This window comes from Ricinus communis, chromosome 5 (genome assembly GCF_019578655.1).
Source record: "Ricinus communis isolate WT05 ecotype wild-type chromosome 5, ASM1957865v1, whole genome shotgun sequence".
Classification (NCBI taxonomy): Eukaryota; Viridiplantae; Streptophyta; class Magnoliopsida; order Malpighiales; family Euphorbiaceae; genus Ricinus; species Ricinus communis.
The window spans coordinates 220,727-236,864 of NC_063260.1; the positions used below are offsets into that span (position 1 = coordinate 220,727).

General features: G+C 33.8%; 3 protein-coding genes across 13 annotated transcripts; 1 reads left to right on the top strand and 2 right to left on the bottom strand.

Annotated features, from left to right (window-relative positions):
- Window positions 1-432: 432 nt before the first annotated feature.
- On the bottom strand, window positions 433-5,914 carry LOC8273394 (late embryogenesis abundant protein D-29). Of its 7 annotated transcripts, none has more exons than XM_048374064.1 (4): window positions 5,537-5,914; window positions 4,928-5,034; window positions 3,804-4,829; window positions 433-1,325 (listed from the first exon to the last, which is right to left on the bottom strand). In XM_048374064.1, the coding sequence occupies exons 1-3, from the start codon at window positions 5,791-5,793 to the stop codon at window positions 3,844-3,846; spliced, it is 1,350 nt and encodes a 449-aa protein (XP_048230021.1). In that variant the 5' UTR covers window positions 5,794-5,914; the 3' UTR covers window positions 433-1,325; window positions 3,804-3,843. The 7 variants fall into 7 exon arrangements, with proteins under 7 accessions (XP_048230021.1, XP_048230023.1, XP_048230022.1 ...); XM_048374066.1 differs by lacking the exon at window positions 433-1,325 and adding an exon at window positions 2,812-2,954; XM_048374065.1 differs by lacking the exon at window positions 433-1,325 and adding an exon at window positions 2,812-2,964.
- LOC8273395 (zinc-finger homeodomain protein 6) lies at window positions 525-2,672 on the top strand. 3 transcript variants are annotated; one of them, XR_007215861.1, is made up of 3 exons: window positions 525-1,625; window positions 1,710-1,814; window positions 1,900-2,672. XR_007215861.1 is itself a non-coding variant. In XM_015720794.3 (2 exons), exons 1-2 carry the CDS (start codon window positions 525-527, stop codon window positions 1,717-1,719), a joined length of 1,008 nt encoding a protein of 335 aa, XP_015576280.1. In that variant the 3' UTR covers window positions 1,720-1,914. The 3 variants fall into 3 exon arrangements, 1 of the variants encoding a protein (XP_015576280.1); XR_001535386.3 differs by having other exon boundaries at window positions 525-1,522; XM_015720794.3 differs by having other exon boundaries at window positions 525-1,522; window positions 1,710-1,914.
- A 2,083-nt stretch (window positions 5,915-7,997) lies between the features above and the next one.
- Window positions 7,998-13,120, bottom strand: LOC8273393 (ATPase family AAA domain-containing protein 3). 3 transcript variants are annotated; one of them, XM_002521525.3, is made up of 8 exons: window positions 12,667-13,120; window positions 12,476-12,571; window positions 12,083-12,193; window positions 11,193-11,502; window positions 10,596-10,686; window positions 9,432-9,774; window positions 9,087-9,235; window positions 7,998-8,740 (listed from the first exon to the last, which is right to left on the bottom strand). In XM_002521525.3, the coding sequence occupies exons 1-8, from the start codon at window positions 12,934-12,936 to the stop codon at window positions 8,230-8,232; spliced, it is 1,881 nt and encodes a 626-aa protein (XP_002521571.1). In that variant the 5' UTR covers window positions 12,937-13,120; the 3' UTR covers window positions 7,998-8,229. The 3 variants fall into 3 exon arrangements, with proteins under 3 accessions (XP_002521571.1, XP_015576292.1, XP_048230501.1); XM_015720806.2 differs by having other exon boundaries at window positions 12,083-12,188; window positions 12,667-12,891; XM_048374544.1 differs by having other exon boundaries at window positions 12,083-12,209; window positions 12,667-12,891.
- Between the last annotated feature and the right edge of the window lie 3,018 nt (window positions 13,121-16,138).

Sequence of the window (16,138 nt, forward strand, 5' to 3'; positions counted from 1 at the left end):
CAGGTTTATTAACTTCAAATCTACAGTTTAACCCACAAGAGCTGGTGTTGGTCAAAATCTAGTAGCCAGGGCCCACACGCTATTCCCATCTTTCCTGTTTTTAAATATTATCCTATTATGTGTTTTTGAGTTGGGTTGCTCAGAAAATTAAGCAGTTCTTAGTCAATTAATCATACATAAGTATATTTACTACTGCTCAATCTCTTGCTTACGTTTTCAGGAATAGGACTGCAATTACTGAAATGGGCTGGTGGGTTTTGCACCCATAAACGTCAAAATCAGAATAAGAGAGGAGAACAATCTTTAGGGTTACCTAGTGATTAGTTTCTCTGATCATCCTTGTTCTTGGATTAGATGGGCTGCTGAACTAGGGTCGGAGAGATCCCAAGATAGTAGCCATGGTTTTGACAGAAATAATTCAGAAGACAATGGTGATGATGATGATGATGATGATTATGCCAAAAAAGATAATTTGTGAAGTGGAGGCCACCTAAATCCAAGCTTCAGTGTTACATATCTGTTTGATGGAAGTAAGAAGCCAAGATAAAGAAATAGGGATGCCAAGTTCTCTGGACTGCAATCCACCTAAAAGAGATTCCTCCTCTAAATTCCCTCCTATGATTTCAGCTCTTGGAGAAAGAACAACGGATCATCAACCTGCTATTTCTCAGACCCATGAACAGCATCATCCACTTTACGATCAGCCCAAAATGAATCTACACCAGCAATCCCTCAAACCCATAAGAGATCTCGATCTAATCCCAGATCCAGCTCCAGCTCCTGCTCCTGCCACAGGTGCAACTAACAGACCACCTGTTCCCAGTTCTAGATCCATGTCAAGATCACCTCCCCCAGCGTCAGCAATTACCACAACTGCATCAGCACCATCAGTTAGATATCGAGAGTGTTTGAAGAACCATGCAGCCAGCACGGGAGGACTGATTGTCGACGGATGTGGTGAATTTATGCCCAGTGGGCAGGAGGGCACACTAGAAGCCATGAAATGCGCAGCTTGTGAATGCCACCGGAACTTCCATAGGAAAGAGATTCATGGAGAATCACAATGTGCAGCCAATTGTTATTGCAAAAACAATAGCCAAAGAAACAATACAGTACCTCCTCCTTATCACCATCTTTCTCATTCACTTGCTTCAGCCCAGCCTCCTATACATCAACGTCGTACATTCCCTCATGGATTTTCATCCGCGGTTCTAACTGCTCCAGTTCTGATGACCTTTGGTAGCGGTGGAGCTGCGGCGGAGTCATCCAGCGAAGATCTCGATATGTTCCAGCCGAATTCGCAAGGGCATGGCTGTATGCAGCAACTAAAGAAGAGGTATAGAACAAAGTTTAGCCAGGAACAGAAGGACAAGATGATGGAATTTGCAGAGAGATTGGAATGGAAAATCCAAAAGCAAGACGACCAAGAAGTGCAGCAATTTTGCACTCGAGTGGGCGTGAAGAGAAGGGTTTTCATGGTCTGGATGCACAACAACAAACAAGCCATGAAAAAGAAGCAAATGTAAGATAAATTCAGACCCTTGAAGACACATACTGGTTATATGAATCAAAGATTGATAGATCTTAATTACTAGCTAAGATCAGATGTTCCTAACTTAATAGAGGTGATGGGTTGTGTTATTCCTAGCATTAAATTATGGTCTTTTTTTCTTTACACAATTTTGATAGTATTTGTAACATTCTAACAGTGGATCATAACAAAACACAAACACTGGGATTTTCTCAACTCAATCGAAAAAATATAGAGAAAGAAAGGCGAAAGATGAAACTGCTGTTGATCATGAACATAGAAGGTGCATTTCAAACATCCATGTGTCATTTTTTCTTTTTTCTTTTTTTTCTTTTCCCTTTTCTTAGCTGAAAACACATCATGCGCAGAGATTTTCATAATCATCCAAGATGGCCCCCCTCTCTAGTGTACTAGAAATTTTGATTCATTGAACCTTGCCTCAAAATCTATGGTCCTCACCACGATTTAAAGCCGGATCAAACGGGATAACTTTAGGACACGAGTGTTTCAAGAGGCCTTTATGCACCAGAAGGACATTCAAATTATCTTCCAGTGGGTCACACGTCTTCACTGTTCTGAAAGTAATACTTGCTGCTAGCTTAACTTATGATCCTCGAAGTTATGGCAGATGGTGACACAGAAGAGCAGAAAATGGCTACTTCTGGAGGCTTGATTTTCTTAACCAGGTACGCATGGTTATATCATAGTGCAATCCAATTATTGAAAGACATCCATCCTAGTGGGAAGACATGCACAGTTAAAAGCAATGAGCTTTATCCACTCCTCAATTTAAAACCTCATTCGCAAGAGTTAGAAAGCTTATGTCAAAACAAACTTGGCTATTAGAAAAAGGAAAAAGTTAAAAAAGTTTTAAGATTTTCCAGCGAATTAACATCTAATCCCATTCACGGATGTGATAGATACTCTCCACATTGTTCGTAAACATAATTATATAAAATGACATAATTACATTGGCTTAATTTTTAATGATGACTTAATAATAGTTATGCATTAACCAACATAACTATGCAAGTTAACAAAAATTGACACATATCATGTAATTGGTTGTGTAAAATGCACAACATTTATGTATCTGTAACTCATAAATTAAAATTAAAATTAATTGTACCGTTTCCTTCTATTAATGAATCGGATATAAACAGCCGGAAAATGCACAAAACAACTGAAATATAGCTGGAAAAGCCAGCCGGAAAGTGCCCAAAACAGCTGAAATGTGTGCATATATACTACGTCGCCTGATTTATTAATGAAGAGGAGAATACTATTAATTTTAATTTATAAATAATAATACCAAATAGATACATCAGATTCAGTTATGGTACCATTTCCGTAATTGGCTACATGGTTATGTGCAACGAATATAAACAACATAGAATCTACTTGAGAATTTTTCATGAGAAATCTATGCGTAGCTTGAAAGAGTCGCCGGCAAAACAGCAACAGGAAAACCCATCAGAATGTGCAGGCGTGCAAAGCAAAGAAAATGACTAATTGAGAGCTCTAATGAAATAAAAGTTGTAAAAGCAAGCTACAATGAGCAGTGAAAAAGAAAGTGCTTTGCGGTCATGGTAACCAAGAGAGACATGGACATTGAATGCGAGTATTTCCAAAACCATTTATTATGACAAGTTCTGACTTAAATATTTATTCCTTTTGCTACTCTTTTTGACTATTGAACATTTGCAGTACATTTTCTTCCATGTGCATGTTTGTGTCCATCCTAGCCATATATTTCCAGTTTGTTTGCTTTCTAGAACCCATAAATGTCTCTGTTGTATAGTCCAATTGGTTTGGATTTAAGAGTTGAATGCCTAGAATTCCTCGGGCAATACAGGTACAATCAGAAGTAATTGCAAATGAAGGTCATCAGTCTTTAACAGTAATCTAAAGACCTCTTCCTCGAAAGGACCAGAATAAGGAAATCAGATACTTCAGTACATGTAGCTACAGCAGAGTTTTTGAAGCTAAATTTTGACTAGTGATGAGAAAAAGAAACTTATATCTCATAAGTGTGTATGTATGATAACTACCCAAATACAGTGTGGCCTGAATAATAATGTGCATTCTACTGCAGAATGTGATAGATTTTTCTATACTTCCCTGCGAAGAAAATGGCAAAAGCACAACCTGGCATCAAACTTGAACCTCAATTTCAATAGATTGATAAAGATCATTGAACACAAAATTTAAAAAGTGCTAAAGGGAACATTTTATGAGAAAACAAGAAATCAAAACTATAAGAATGACTCACAGAGTGAAGATATATAGCAGGTAGAAAGTAGTTGTGCTACTCAAAGCTCAGTGACATCTGATTCCATTTTTGCTCCAACATCACCGGTGACCTTTGACAACCTCTCCTTGGCGGATTCATACGCAGACTTTGCCTGATCAGTCATCGTCTCCTTGGCCGACTTGTATGTCTCACCAGCTTTATTTAAGGCTTCATTATATGCATCCGCTCCGTCTTCTTCTTCATACCCCATTGCACCTTCCACTGCCTCTTTAACCTTTCCAGCCTTCTCCGAGGCTATGTCCGAGGCTTTGCTCATTTTATCTTTAGATTCATTGTGGATATGAGCAGCTCTCTCTTTTCCATGCTCCATTGCTTCTTCCATTGAATCTTTGGCATCGCCTGCCTTGTCTGAAGCCATAGCTGCAGCCGACTTTATTTTCTGTTTGGCTTCGTAATAGGCATTACTCGCTCTACTTCTTCCATACTCTAGTCCTCCTTCCGCAGCGTCTTTAGCTTCACTAGCCCAATCTGAGGCTGTATCATAAGCGTCAGCTACTGTATTTCTTCCATAATCCATTGCATTCTTCATTCTTTCTTTAGCATGGTGATATTTACTTGAAGACATATCTGAACCCATGTAAGCGTCATCCATTGCCTTCTTCATCCTTTCTTTAGCATGATGATATTTACTTGAATAAACGATGTTATGATAAGCATCAGCCTCTCTGTCTTTTTCATATTCCGTCGCTCCTCCCATTGAATCCATGATATCAGCGGCTTTATCTCCAGCCATTTGCATTGCCTGCTCTGCTGTTCCTGAAGCAAAGTTCCTTAAATCATCTATCTTTTCATAGGCACTCGCTGCTTTATCTTTTCCATAATCCATTGCTCCACCTACTGTTTCACTGGTCTCACTAGCTCTATCTGTTGCCATTCTTATAACTTGATCCGCCTTCTCTGAAGCAAAGTCCTTCATATCACCTCCTTTTTCATAAACGCTGTTGGCAGCATCTCCAGTCTTTTCAGAAGCATAACGCGAAGCCTCTGGAAGAATCAAAGTGGATTCGAAAGGAAAATAAAACTGTTGTTTCAAAGAGATAATTTTGGGCTGGTGCAAAAGAAGAAAAAAAAGGATCAACTACCAAAAGCAGCAGAATTCATTGTATCCGTGGTCTTTGAGGCAGCATCCCCTGCTCTGTCCATAAGGTCTTCAGCTGCTTCTCTTGCATTGCCTTTCAACCCGATCCCCCTGCTAGCACCCTTGTTAAATCGAGAAACTAAGCACATAATAGAGTTATGCATGATTCTATAACATCAGAAGCTGTTCTACTTTTATCAAGCGGCTCAACCAAAAAAAGAAACAAACATAGTGCAAGTAAAGCAGATTGTGCAATGGAATTTCAATTGATACTCTAAAGTTTTATTTCATTACATTCTAATAATGGTATATTCTGATGGTTCTGATCCACCATGTCATCAAACACTCGTAAAATAAAATGATGACATTTCATTTTATTTTTTTCAAATCATCTTTAAAGAAAACAAGACTAGCATATAAACGTGAAATTAAATATGATAATTTTTTTTAATGATGTGGTAGATCTAGTTTATATAATAATTCCTCCTGTGTAGGTTTTGGGGGAAGGCTCTTAGAGTTAATACATATTTCACTGGAATAGAAAGAAGGTACCAAGTATTAAAATTGCACCAAAACGCAGGTATCGGTGATGGTATAAAATAAGATTGCTTACTCTGAGAACTTTCCATAAGCCCAATCAGTCCAGGATTCGGCGGCCTCCTTCCCGTCCTGCATGGCTTCTGTTGCGCCTTGCTTCATATCCTCCGCCTTTTCCTTCGCACTCCCCGCCATCAGATTCACCGTCTCTTTCGCGTTCTCCATAGTATCCTCCGTATTACTACTACTACTACTAAAACACCAACACACATCCGCATAAACCGCCGCCCATAACACCACGACGGCCATCACCACCCCCGCTCTCCTCACCATCTCTCTAACGAAAGCAACTCTCTTGATCTTGAGAATTTTCTGTTCTTCTTTGTTTTTTTTTTCTTTCTCTATACTTTTCTGTGAAGACTCCAAGAAACTCAGATATCAGAGGCAGAAGATAAAATCATAATAGAAAGTGTCAAGAGGGAAAGTAGAAACGGTTGTTGCTGAGACGTGGCAGCAGCGGGAGGAACGTGGCGGTAGTAGGGGACGATTCTTGCTCGTTTAAAGCCACGTGTGCACTGGAGAAGGCTACTGTTGGCCGCATCTTGTGGTAACACTTTATGGTAATCTTGTACTGGCCTATGCTCCTCCAAACTTGGAACTTCTTGAGAATGTCCAGACGGTTTTTGCTGCTCTTAGCGTTACCGCTAAACTAACTTCTTAATTTCTTTTCTCTTATAATCTCATAATAGAAAGAAATTCAATTCTTTAACCAATAATTCAATGCCTAACAAATATCATATTATATTTTATAGTATTAAATTTATATAATGATTAATAAAATTCATTAATAAATATTTTTAAATAACTTTTTTTACACTCATAGCATTAATAAAATCTTATTATATTAAGAGTTATATTAAGAGAGATATTAAATAATGTATAAATGAAATGTTAATTTTTTTTTTAATATAACTAAGTGCTCTAGATTAATTTAGATAAATAAACACCAAAAATATTTTTCAAAAAATAATAATGAATAATTTTAAATTATATTAAATTTTTCTATAACTTTATTTTAAATTAATATTTATAACTAAAATAAATACAAATAAATAACTAATTTTATTATTAAAATATTAGTCTTGATGTTGACGATACATTGTAGTAATGGCGGCTCAACTAATCTTCTAGTATTAGCTATTTTTCACTCCTCTTATATGTTGTGCATGAAAAATTATTATAAAATTTATGATGTAAAGCTATATAATAGCTTGTTATATATCAAGTTTATTAAATATTTTGATTATTAGCATATTTATATATAAAGAACTCATAATATAAAGATATTGAATAGCGTGATATATTATATTATTATTAAATATATTTATTAACTGTAAAGAAATAAATAAATGAAGATGCAACGGAAAAAAGAAAAAGAATTTAAGAAGTGGAAAGGTGATTAAGCTAGAAACGAAAGATAAGAAAGAAAAGGAAAAAAAAATGAAAAGAAAGTAAGAAATTGACAATATTGATATCGATATTTATATTCATATAGTAAAAGAATTTCCATTTAAATTGAGTTTTGATGATAAATGAGAAATTACTAAACTAAGTGATTTATTTATTGTCAGTTTTTTAAGACTTTTTTCTAGTTTAATTAAAATATGAAATTTAAATTTTAACTGTGTCAAAATATTTAAAATAATATTTTATTATTTGCAAAGATTTTATCCGATATGCTTTAAATTGCTTTAAATTATTAAATAATAATAATAATATTAAAGCTTGTGAAAAGAGTTTGTAGTCATATGGTCATAGTGGCATCAATCACTTGGAGCATGACAGCCTCCCGGATAAACTACAATGGGCGTAGTTTGATTTTTCATCTTTAGGCAATTACACTATTATCATGTAATTTCCATATAATCTCTATTATCAAATGGGAGCCTCACGATAGTATAAAGATGATCAAGTCCTTTGATGAATATATTGGTAAAAGATGCTTAGAGTTGAGAAAGAGTCAGAGTTATTAGGAAAAACTAGAGAGAAATATATTTTAGAAGTAGGTGATTAAATTCTTTTATGAATATATTGGTAGAGTCTATAACAATGGAAGCAAAATCTGGTAGAAGGCCTTACTCTCATAGAGGGCTCCAGCTAGCTCAGCTCTAGAAGCTGAATCTAGAGAGCTGTTGCAGGCTATGCAGCTTGCTCGAAGCATGAAACTGGAAGTGGCTTTTTCTGAGATCGGATAGCTCCACATTGGTTAATAGCATTCATCATCATTCATCCTGAAGGATGCTTTCTGCTTATATAAAGCAATCTTCACAGAACTAACATATCAGAGACTTTTTCAGGTTTTCTTTCGTAGCAAAAATGCCTAGAAGCTGTGACCAAGTTGCGGACAGTGTTGCTAAGGTGCTTTGATTTGTGATGTCTATAACTCTGACATTCTCAATGAGTTTCCTTTTGTCGAAATTATTTCTCATAATAATTGCAGGAAACAGAAGTACCAACATCATCTAAGGTGAATTATATGCAGAACATGCAAGAGTGGCTGGCCTATCTCCATCTCTTGCTATCATTCTTATTTCTCCACTGATTCAAGACTATCAAATAAAGATACTCTATCTCCCAAGAAAAACTATTTGATGAATACATTTGTGCAACATTCAATAATATTAAACAAAATACTAATAATTAAACAAAATTTCCAGCTTGGATTTGGTAGAGTTCTTGAATGAAAACCCTGAAGGGCATATTGCCCAGCTAAGCTGGTTGACTGCCTTCCGCTGCAAGTTTTATGCGTTGGTGGTGCTCAGCAACCTTGTAATCTACAACTTCCCTGAATAGCTGTGAATCCAATACACAGTCAGGACGCCCGTATACAGCTGCTTGGACGCCGGCCATGAGTTTCGCTATCTCACGACCAGAGAATCCTTCAGTCTTCTTAGCAGCTTCGCAAATTACATCTTCAGAAATATCTTTCATGGTTATCTTCTGTGGCTTCTTTTTGACAAAAAGGCCCCAATCTGACCCATTGTCATCTTCATGAGAGAGGTACTTACTCAAGTAAAGATTTAGCAATTTAAAACGTTCTTCCTCTCCAGGAAGTGGGAATTCAATCACTTCATCAATACGATCAGTTATGGCGCTGTCAAGGTCACCTGGCCTGTTGGTAGCAAGGACAAGAACTATGTCCCTTGATTGATCCCCAGTCCGAAAGAGCAAAGCATTTAAAGCACTTCGTTGAGCTTCACTCATGTGCGTACTATTACGCCTGCATTATATTAACAGTAAAACTCTCAGCAAAGTTTGGATCAATAAATCCTAACCATGATACTAGGGAAAAAAATTGGATTTCACATCCTACACAAGATGTAATACTCCCAAAGTATTCTGAAAATTGCCTTATAGCCCAATAAAAGCTGCTGTCACTTGGTTCAGCTCCTTTAGGTAAATCACACCATACCCATCCCAGATAACCAAGGTAGATCCCGGACCAAGGTTGAGATCATGATATGACACTTGCAATACTCATATATGAAAGATTATCAACTACTGTGAACAAAAATATCTTTTTAATACCAAGGAGCATGACAAGCATCGGAATGTAATCAACTTACTCGCTCAGGAAGGCATCAGCTTCATCAATAAAAAGCAGCAGGCCTTTTCGTGACTTCTTAGCCCAATCAAAAATCTGATGTATTTTTGTTACAGCCTGTGCACCTAATGGAGCGACATCTCCTCCGGTCATCATAGCATAATCCAAACCCTATAAGAGAAGATCCAAGGGTTCAAAACAAATGACAAGAAAATATAGAAGTTCAAAACCTTTTCATCCACTCCCATATAGAAACAGGTGCAAAAACTAACCACCAATGTAAATATTGGAACCAATAAGGTAAATGATTCAACCACTGGGGTCTGTAGGAGAAAAATGAATATAGCTAATGAGTTAAATGCCATACCGATTTCCGTGCTATCTCCCTTGCAACCATTGTTTTACCGGTGCCAGGAGGCCCATAAAACATCATGTTTCGAAATGGAGCCTGGTGAGTTTTAGTGTTGGCTGTAGCTCTAGCAAGGTGCTCTATTCTCTTTTGCAATGAAGGATGCAGAATAATATTTTTGAAACCGTTGTTACTTTCCAAAGGCGCTGCTGCTCCAGCAGCTGTACTATATTTTGGGACATTGCTCCTTATTTTAGATAGTGCCCCAGACAACGGAAATCTAGCAATGGATGATTCTCGAATCAATGATGGTTGCCCCAATATCCGGTTAATATAACCCCAGGTAACTCTGGCGCCTTCTCTGCATATTGACCAAATAATACACAGAGAGAACGGAGATGAGAAATCTAATTGGCAAAGGCCACATCATTTAACCAGATATCAATGGGCAAAGAGTTCAAGTGCTTAGAAGTTATATGATGCATGAAATAACATTTGCAACATGATACAAAAGCCCCTAAGAGCATCCCAGCAAGCTCTAAAATAAAAAATGGCTCCTAAGTAGATTTTAATGTGGCTCCTAAGTATATTTTATTATTTCTCTCCCTTACTATTTTCCATCTTATCCATCTTATTTCTTTAAGTGTCACATTCTCTCTCCTTTTACTTTATTAATTAATTAGGGAGTAAAATAGAAAGTATTGTTGAAATACACACGTATTTCAAGACAAGTTAAAATAGATAATTAATTATTAGAGCATTGTTGGGGATGCTCTAATAAACTAATGAATATCAATCTTATTAGAAAATGCTACAGGGATGAGGGATCCACTGGATGTTCGCCTGCAACATATTTGTAAATATGCAAAATCGATTACAGGTGGCTGCAGTTAAGTAAGACTACATACAGGGATTCTTTTAATTTAAATATTAATTAGGAAACTCATACTTTTTAAGAGATGGTCTTTTGAATCAAATTTTAATTATGAATTTCTACATATACATAAGGCTATAAAGTCTTTCTACATGTACATAAGGCTATAAGCCATTAATATGCATACAAACAAGAGGATTTCTTTTCAAAAACAATTCACACATAAAAATAACCAACCAAACAAATATGCATAGTACATTGTCAAAGTGACTAAAACATATAAATATATGGAAAAGGGCATTATGTACCTGGTTGTGTAAACTCCAGCGGCTAATGCAGTAGCACCTCCAACAGTCATAATCAACTTATTTCTATCAGTCAGCAAGATCCTAAATCCACCTGGAAAAGAAATTTACATAGGAGCATTTCCATATATGAAAACCTGCTATAAGTTTTTAAATTTAAGGAAATGGAAGAAGTTGAAAGTAAGAGCAATATCAAATGCAACATTCATTTCAGTGATTACACAGAAAAGTATATAAATTTATGAAGTCATTAACCAATCCACATTATTAATAAAAAGGAAAGACGAAAAGATCAATTTTTAACAGTAATTTTAAGTTCAGCATCCATTTATTATCTAGAATGACAAGAATGTGGCATGCAACTCAATTACAAATACAGACACGTGGATAATAAGTATGATATCATGTACCAGATGTCATAGTATATTGTCATGTACAGATTTTTTAAGATGGCATGTCCATCTGATGAAAGCATTTGTTGACATCATTTGACCCTGCTATACAATCATTTTTTGTCAAACATATCATTATTCATACCAACCAATAAGCCCTTTAATCCAGACAAGGATGAATCCAGAAACACGTTGAGTAGTTATTTACCTTCAATGTGACTAAAAGCTGTATTAATTGCTGCAAGCCATTTTTCTTTTTCACCATTTATACGTTCGACTAGCATTCTCCTGTTATGATCCTCGGTCAATTTTGCCTCATGAGCCCTGCCTTCGGCCTCAGCCATGGCTTTAACTCTTATTGTTTCCCTTTCTATTTCAGCTCTCTCCTTCTCAGTCTGGCGTTGTTGAGCTTGGATCTGCTCTTCAGTAGCCCGTCTCGCTTGTTCTTTTCGTATAGACGACTCCTCTTGCATCTTGACCAATTCAACATTATGTCGCCTTTGAGCTTCATGATCTGTCTGAAGATAAGGTAATGATAAAACCATGAAAGAAATAAATCTATCACACAACATAAAATGGATGGAAGAAAAAATATTGAATTTAAACTAAGGTCCCCACTGGCCAAGCCAATTTGTTTGTGGCCATCTAATCACTCAATAACAACAAATGCAATTCATGTCCTGTAAGAAAAATGAAGCCAGTTTGATTTAGATGATGAAGACTGCACTAGAAAATATCTCATTTTTATTTTATTTATGAAAATAGAATTCTTAATATTGTAACTAGGAACTAGGAAAGTTTTAGTAGTTATATTTAGGAATTCTATTGTAATTAGAAATTATTAAATGTTTCTTATCCTATTTTGGGTCGACTAAGGACTTTTCTAGTCAGTATTGGTTTACAATTGTTTTAGTTTAGGTTCCCCAACCCTAGCATTTCTCATGTTAGATTATGATTTTAGCCATTAAAAGATAATTCAAAAGATTACAGATGATGCCTTTCCTTTGCTTATTTTTACACCTTTTATAAAATAAAAAGGAATAATAGGATCTAAATGGAAAATATATTTCAAAAACCCAGTAAATAAGGTTATCCAACCTGCATCCTTTTTCTAGCCAATTCATCCTCATATCTCAGCATTTGAGCCTTTGCCTGTGCTTGTTGTTGTACTAAGTTTCGTTGTTCTTCAGCCAATTTTCGCTGCCTGTCCTGCCAATTATGTATACTGATATCATGAATTAAAACAGACAGAAGATTGAGAAGATATACCACATGTTTCTTTAGACAGCACAAGTGCCCGTAAAGCAATATAAGGATAGAGAAACGTCTCCGCATTGTAGCACAAAACCAACGTTAAACAATGAAAAGTAAAGAGTGCAAGAGATAAAATCTTCTCCTGATAATTTTTTTCATTAGAGACACCTTTTCTTCAGACAAACAAATGAATAATGAGAATATAAAAGAAATATGCATCATGAGCCTATCACTCACAATATCAATTTGAGCTTGAATTGCTTCATAATGAACTTTCTCAGCAGCCACTTCCGCCAGCCGAGTTTGTTCCTGCCTTCTCATAATGTCAAAGACCTGAGATTTGACACAATAAACTCAATTTTTAAAAACCACACGAAATAATCACGCTTATCATAGTTAATTTCATCAATCAGAGACATAAAACGGACCTGTTTCGAACAAGGAGAGCTGTTGATTTCACGAAGAGCTATTGCGCCTCTCTCCAAGGCCTCAGGATCAAAACCTGAACCCTTGGGCTCCTCGGATTCGGGTTTGTCATCTGACGAGTGGTCTGATTGTTGTTGCTGCGAAGTTGATGACGAAGAGGAAGAAAATGGATTGAATCGAAAAGAACCCTCAGCGTATGACACTTTTGTGGTAACCGTCGCAGCAGCAGCAGCAGCTGCTGCCACGCAGGACGTTAATCTGGATGCAGCCATGGGTAAGATCTTTGATTTTTGGGTGCGATCTCTGTTATTCAAAAAATCATTTGCTGAATGCAAAATTTCCTGCGAGTGGTGCCAGAAAGCATAAACCCTTGTGGCTAGGGTTTAAACGGAAAGTTTTATTCTTTTCTAAAGAAGGGAAGAGAGTAGGGCTTTGCTTGGACAATAATCCAAATTAAATTGGGCACTAAATACTAAAACGGAGCTCTTGTTGTGGGCCTGTTTATATGACTGTCCAATAAATTTATGATATATATTTTATTATTAATGTTATTATCCTTTTTCTAATAGAAAGTTAATATAACTAATTAAGAGTGTCATTGGAGGATTATTATGGATGGTAAACTACTACTTCAAAAGCTTTAACACAATTGTATATACATAGGGCTGCAAATGAGCCGAGCCGCTCACGAGCTACTCAAGACTCGCGTTGACAAAAGCTCGTTCAAATTTGTTTATCAATATAAACGAGCCGAGCTCGAGCTTTATTTTCGAACTCGTTTAGCAAACGAGTCGAACTCGAGCATAATAATGCTCAGCTCGTTTATGAGCTCATGAATTGAATCAATTTTTTATATCAGAAACTCGATCTAATTATTTAGATTTTAAAATTTAAATATATATATTTTATTTTATATATAATCTATTTTAAATTATAAGATTTACAATTGTAAATTTGATAAGTTTGAACTTATTTAACGAGTTTTATTCTGAGCTTGAGTTTGAACTTAAATACAAGCTTGTATATAAGTCGAGCTCGAGTTTAGCTTGTTTATGTAGATACTAAACTAATTTATGAGTTAAGCTTTAGTTTAATTTGTCTATCTAAAAATTAGAATTTAATTATATAATAATCTAATATGTTAATATTTTTACCATATATTTTAATATAAATATTATTTATTATTTATTTAATAATGTCATTATTATCTTTAAGAGAATATTGTATTACTTATCCACTGTGGTAAATGTCCTATTTGGCACATATATGACGCTTGACAAAAGTATTAGTATAGACCTTAGCTATTCCTTAGGTGTGAGTTCCAAAATCTTTCGTTATACAAACAATCAATTATAATTTTAATAACCTTTTATTAATACCATAACATGCCATAATTTTTTATAAAAAAATAATAACTCCTCGTTTCAGGTGTTGCTTTTAAAATAAATAGTTTTTTTTTTATTTGAGTGGAAGTCTTTTTCCTTTCAAAAATTTTTCGTGTCTTTCCTTTTAAGTTTTATATATTCTATACCACCTGCTCTCACTTCATCTTAATTGTTTTTTTTTTCTTTTTTCTAAGTTATTGTTAAAGAAGTATCTATTCTTATTTTGGAAATAAAGTCATTGGATAATAATTTAAACAAATTCAATTACTAGTGTAATAAGAAAATGTGAAGATTAGTTCAAAATTTTATCTTTTTTATACTCAGTCTCAATCTTCTATTTTCCAATTACTGGTATATGACAATAGTGCAATCTTTTATTTTCTAAACAAAGTAATGTTGACATAAGGGTGTTGAACTTTTTTTTTTTTTTTTGTAGAAGAAGCAATCTTTTTATTTCATTCTCAATCATTTCTTTTTATATATATATATTTATGTATATATGAAAGTAATATTTTATCTTTTGCTTTTTGTCTCCTCACTTAATTTTTTTTTTTTATGAATTATAAGGCATTTTTTTGGATTGTAGTAATTTTTATAAAAAAAATAATTTTTATTTTTTATTTATTTTTAAAACCATATTAATTGTCAATTAATATTAATATAACTATTCTCACCTCCTCTATTAATTGTATATATTATTAACAACTTTAATTTTATCCTGTGTTAATTTTGTGTCTCATATGGACTAATTTCATGTCTGATAATATCTCTTTTTGATAATTGAAAAGTCATCATTTATCACCACAGCCATTCTAATATAAATTTTATAGTTTCCATCTCATTTTCATTTTCAATTTTATTTTTATCTCCATCTTCCAATAAAATTAAAGAGTAAGTAATAGAGGAGAATGCAAGAAATATATATATATATGAAAGCAATGCTTTCTTTCTCTTTATTTGAAATATTTTATAAATTTTAAGGCACTTTTATAGATCGCAGTGAGTTTTTTAATTTTTAATTTTATGAAATAACTATTTTTAATTTTTTTTTTCATCTTTAAAATCATATTAATTGCCTATTAACATTAATATAACTATATTTATCTCCTCTATTAATTATATATATTATCAACAACCCTTAATTTTTATATTGTATTAATTTTTTGTGTTTCATAATATCCCTTCTGATAATTGAAAAGTCATTATTTTTCACCATAACTATTATAATATAAATCATTATTTTGTTATTCATATATTCTATATTTTTCATCTCCATCTTCATTTCCAATTTTATCTTTATCTCCATCTTCAAATAAGATTGACGAGAATGCAATAAATATAACTTTTGGAATAACATTACAATAATTTATAATCTCATTTTTAAAAACTCTCAAAAGGTAAATTTAAGAAAATTATTTTAATTCGTTAAGAAATTTCATGATTATGTATTATTCAGATTAGTATTTTATGTTCTTTTTTACTTGTTTATATTTAAAGTTTAATTTATAAATTCATATCAAGATGAATATTTTTTGTGTATAATATAAATTAATTAGTTGTATGGTTAAATAATCTCATTATTAAATATTTATTTATTTATTTTAAAACTAACCTTTTATTTTTTATGTATTTTAAATTTAATTATATATATATATACATATGGTTAAAATTAATAATAGTTCATATGCAATGAAACAAAATAAAAATTGCTGCCCTTTGTATGTTTTGTAATCCTACAATTTTTTAATTCTCTATTCAGCTATATTTTTATATTTTCTTAATAACAATCATCTCTAATTACAATAATAAATTTATAGATACATTAATTTCTGAAATTTAATTTTTTTCAATATTGTACATAAAATTTTTATATAAATTGTTATATAATAAATTCCGCCCTAAGGACAGCCAGAAAAACTAATTTATTTTATAAAATGATACGTGTGCTAAAGGGATTAACCAAAGAAGCAAGTAAATAGATAAGTAATACACTGTAAAATTAAGGGAGAGAAATTGGTGGACCCCACAAAAGACACAACCCCACACTGTAAAATAATATAAGTTGGAAGACGCGTTTCTTGAAATTAAA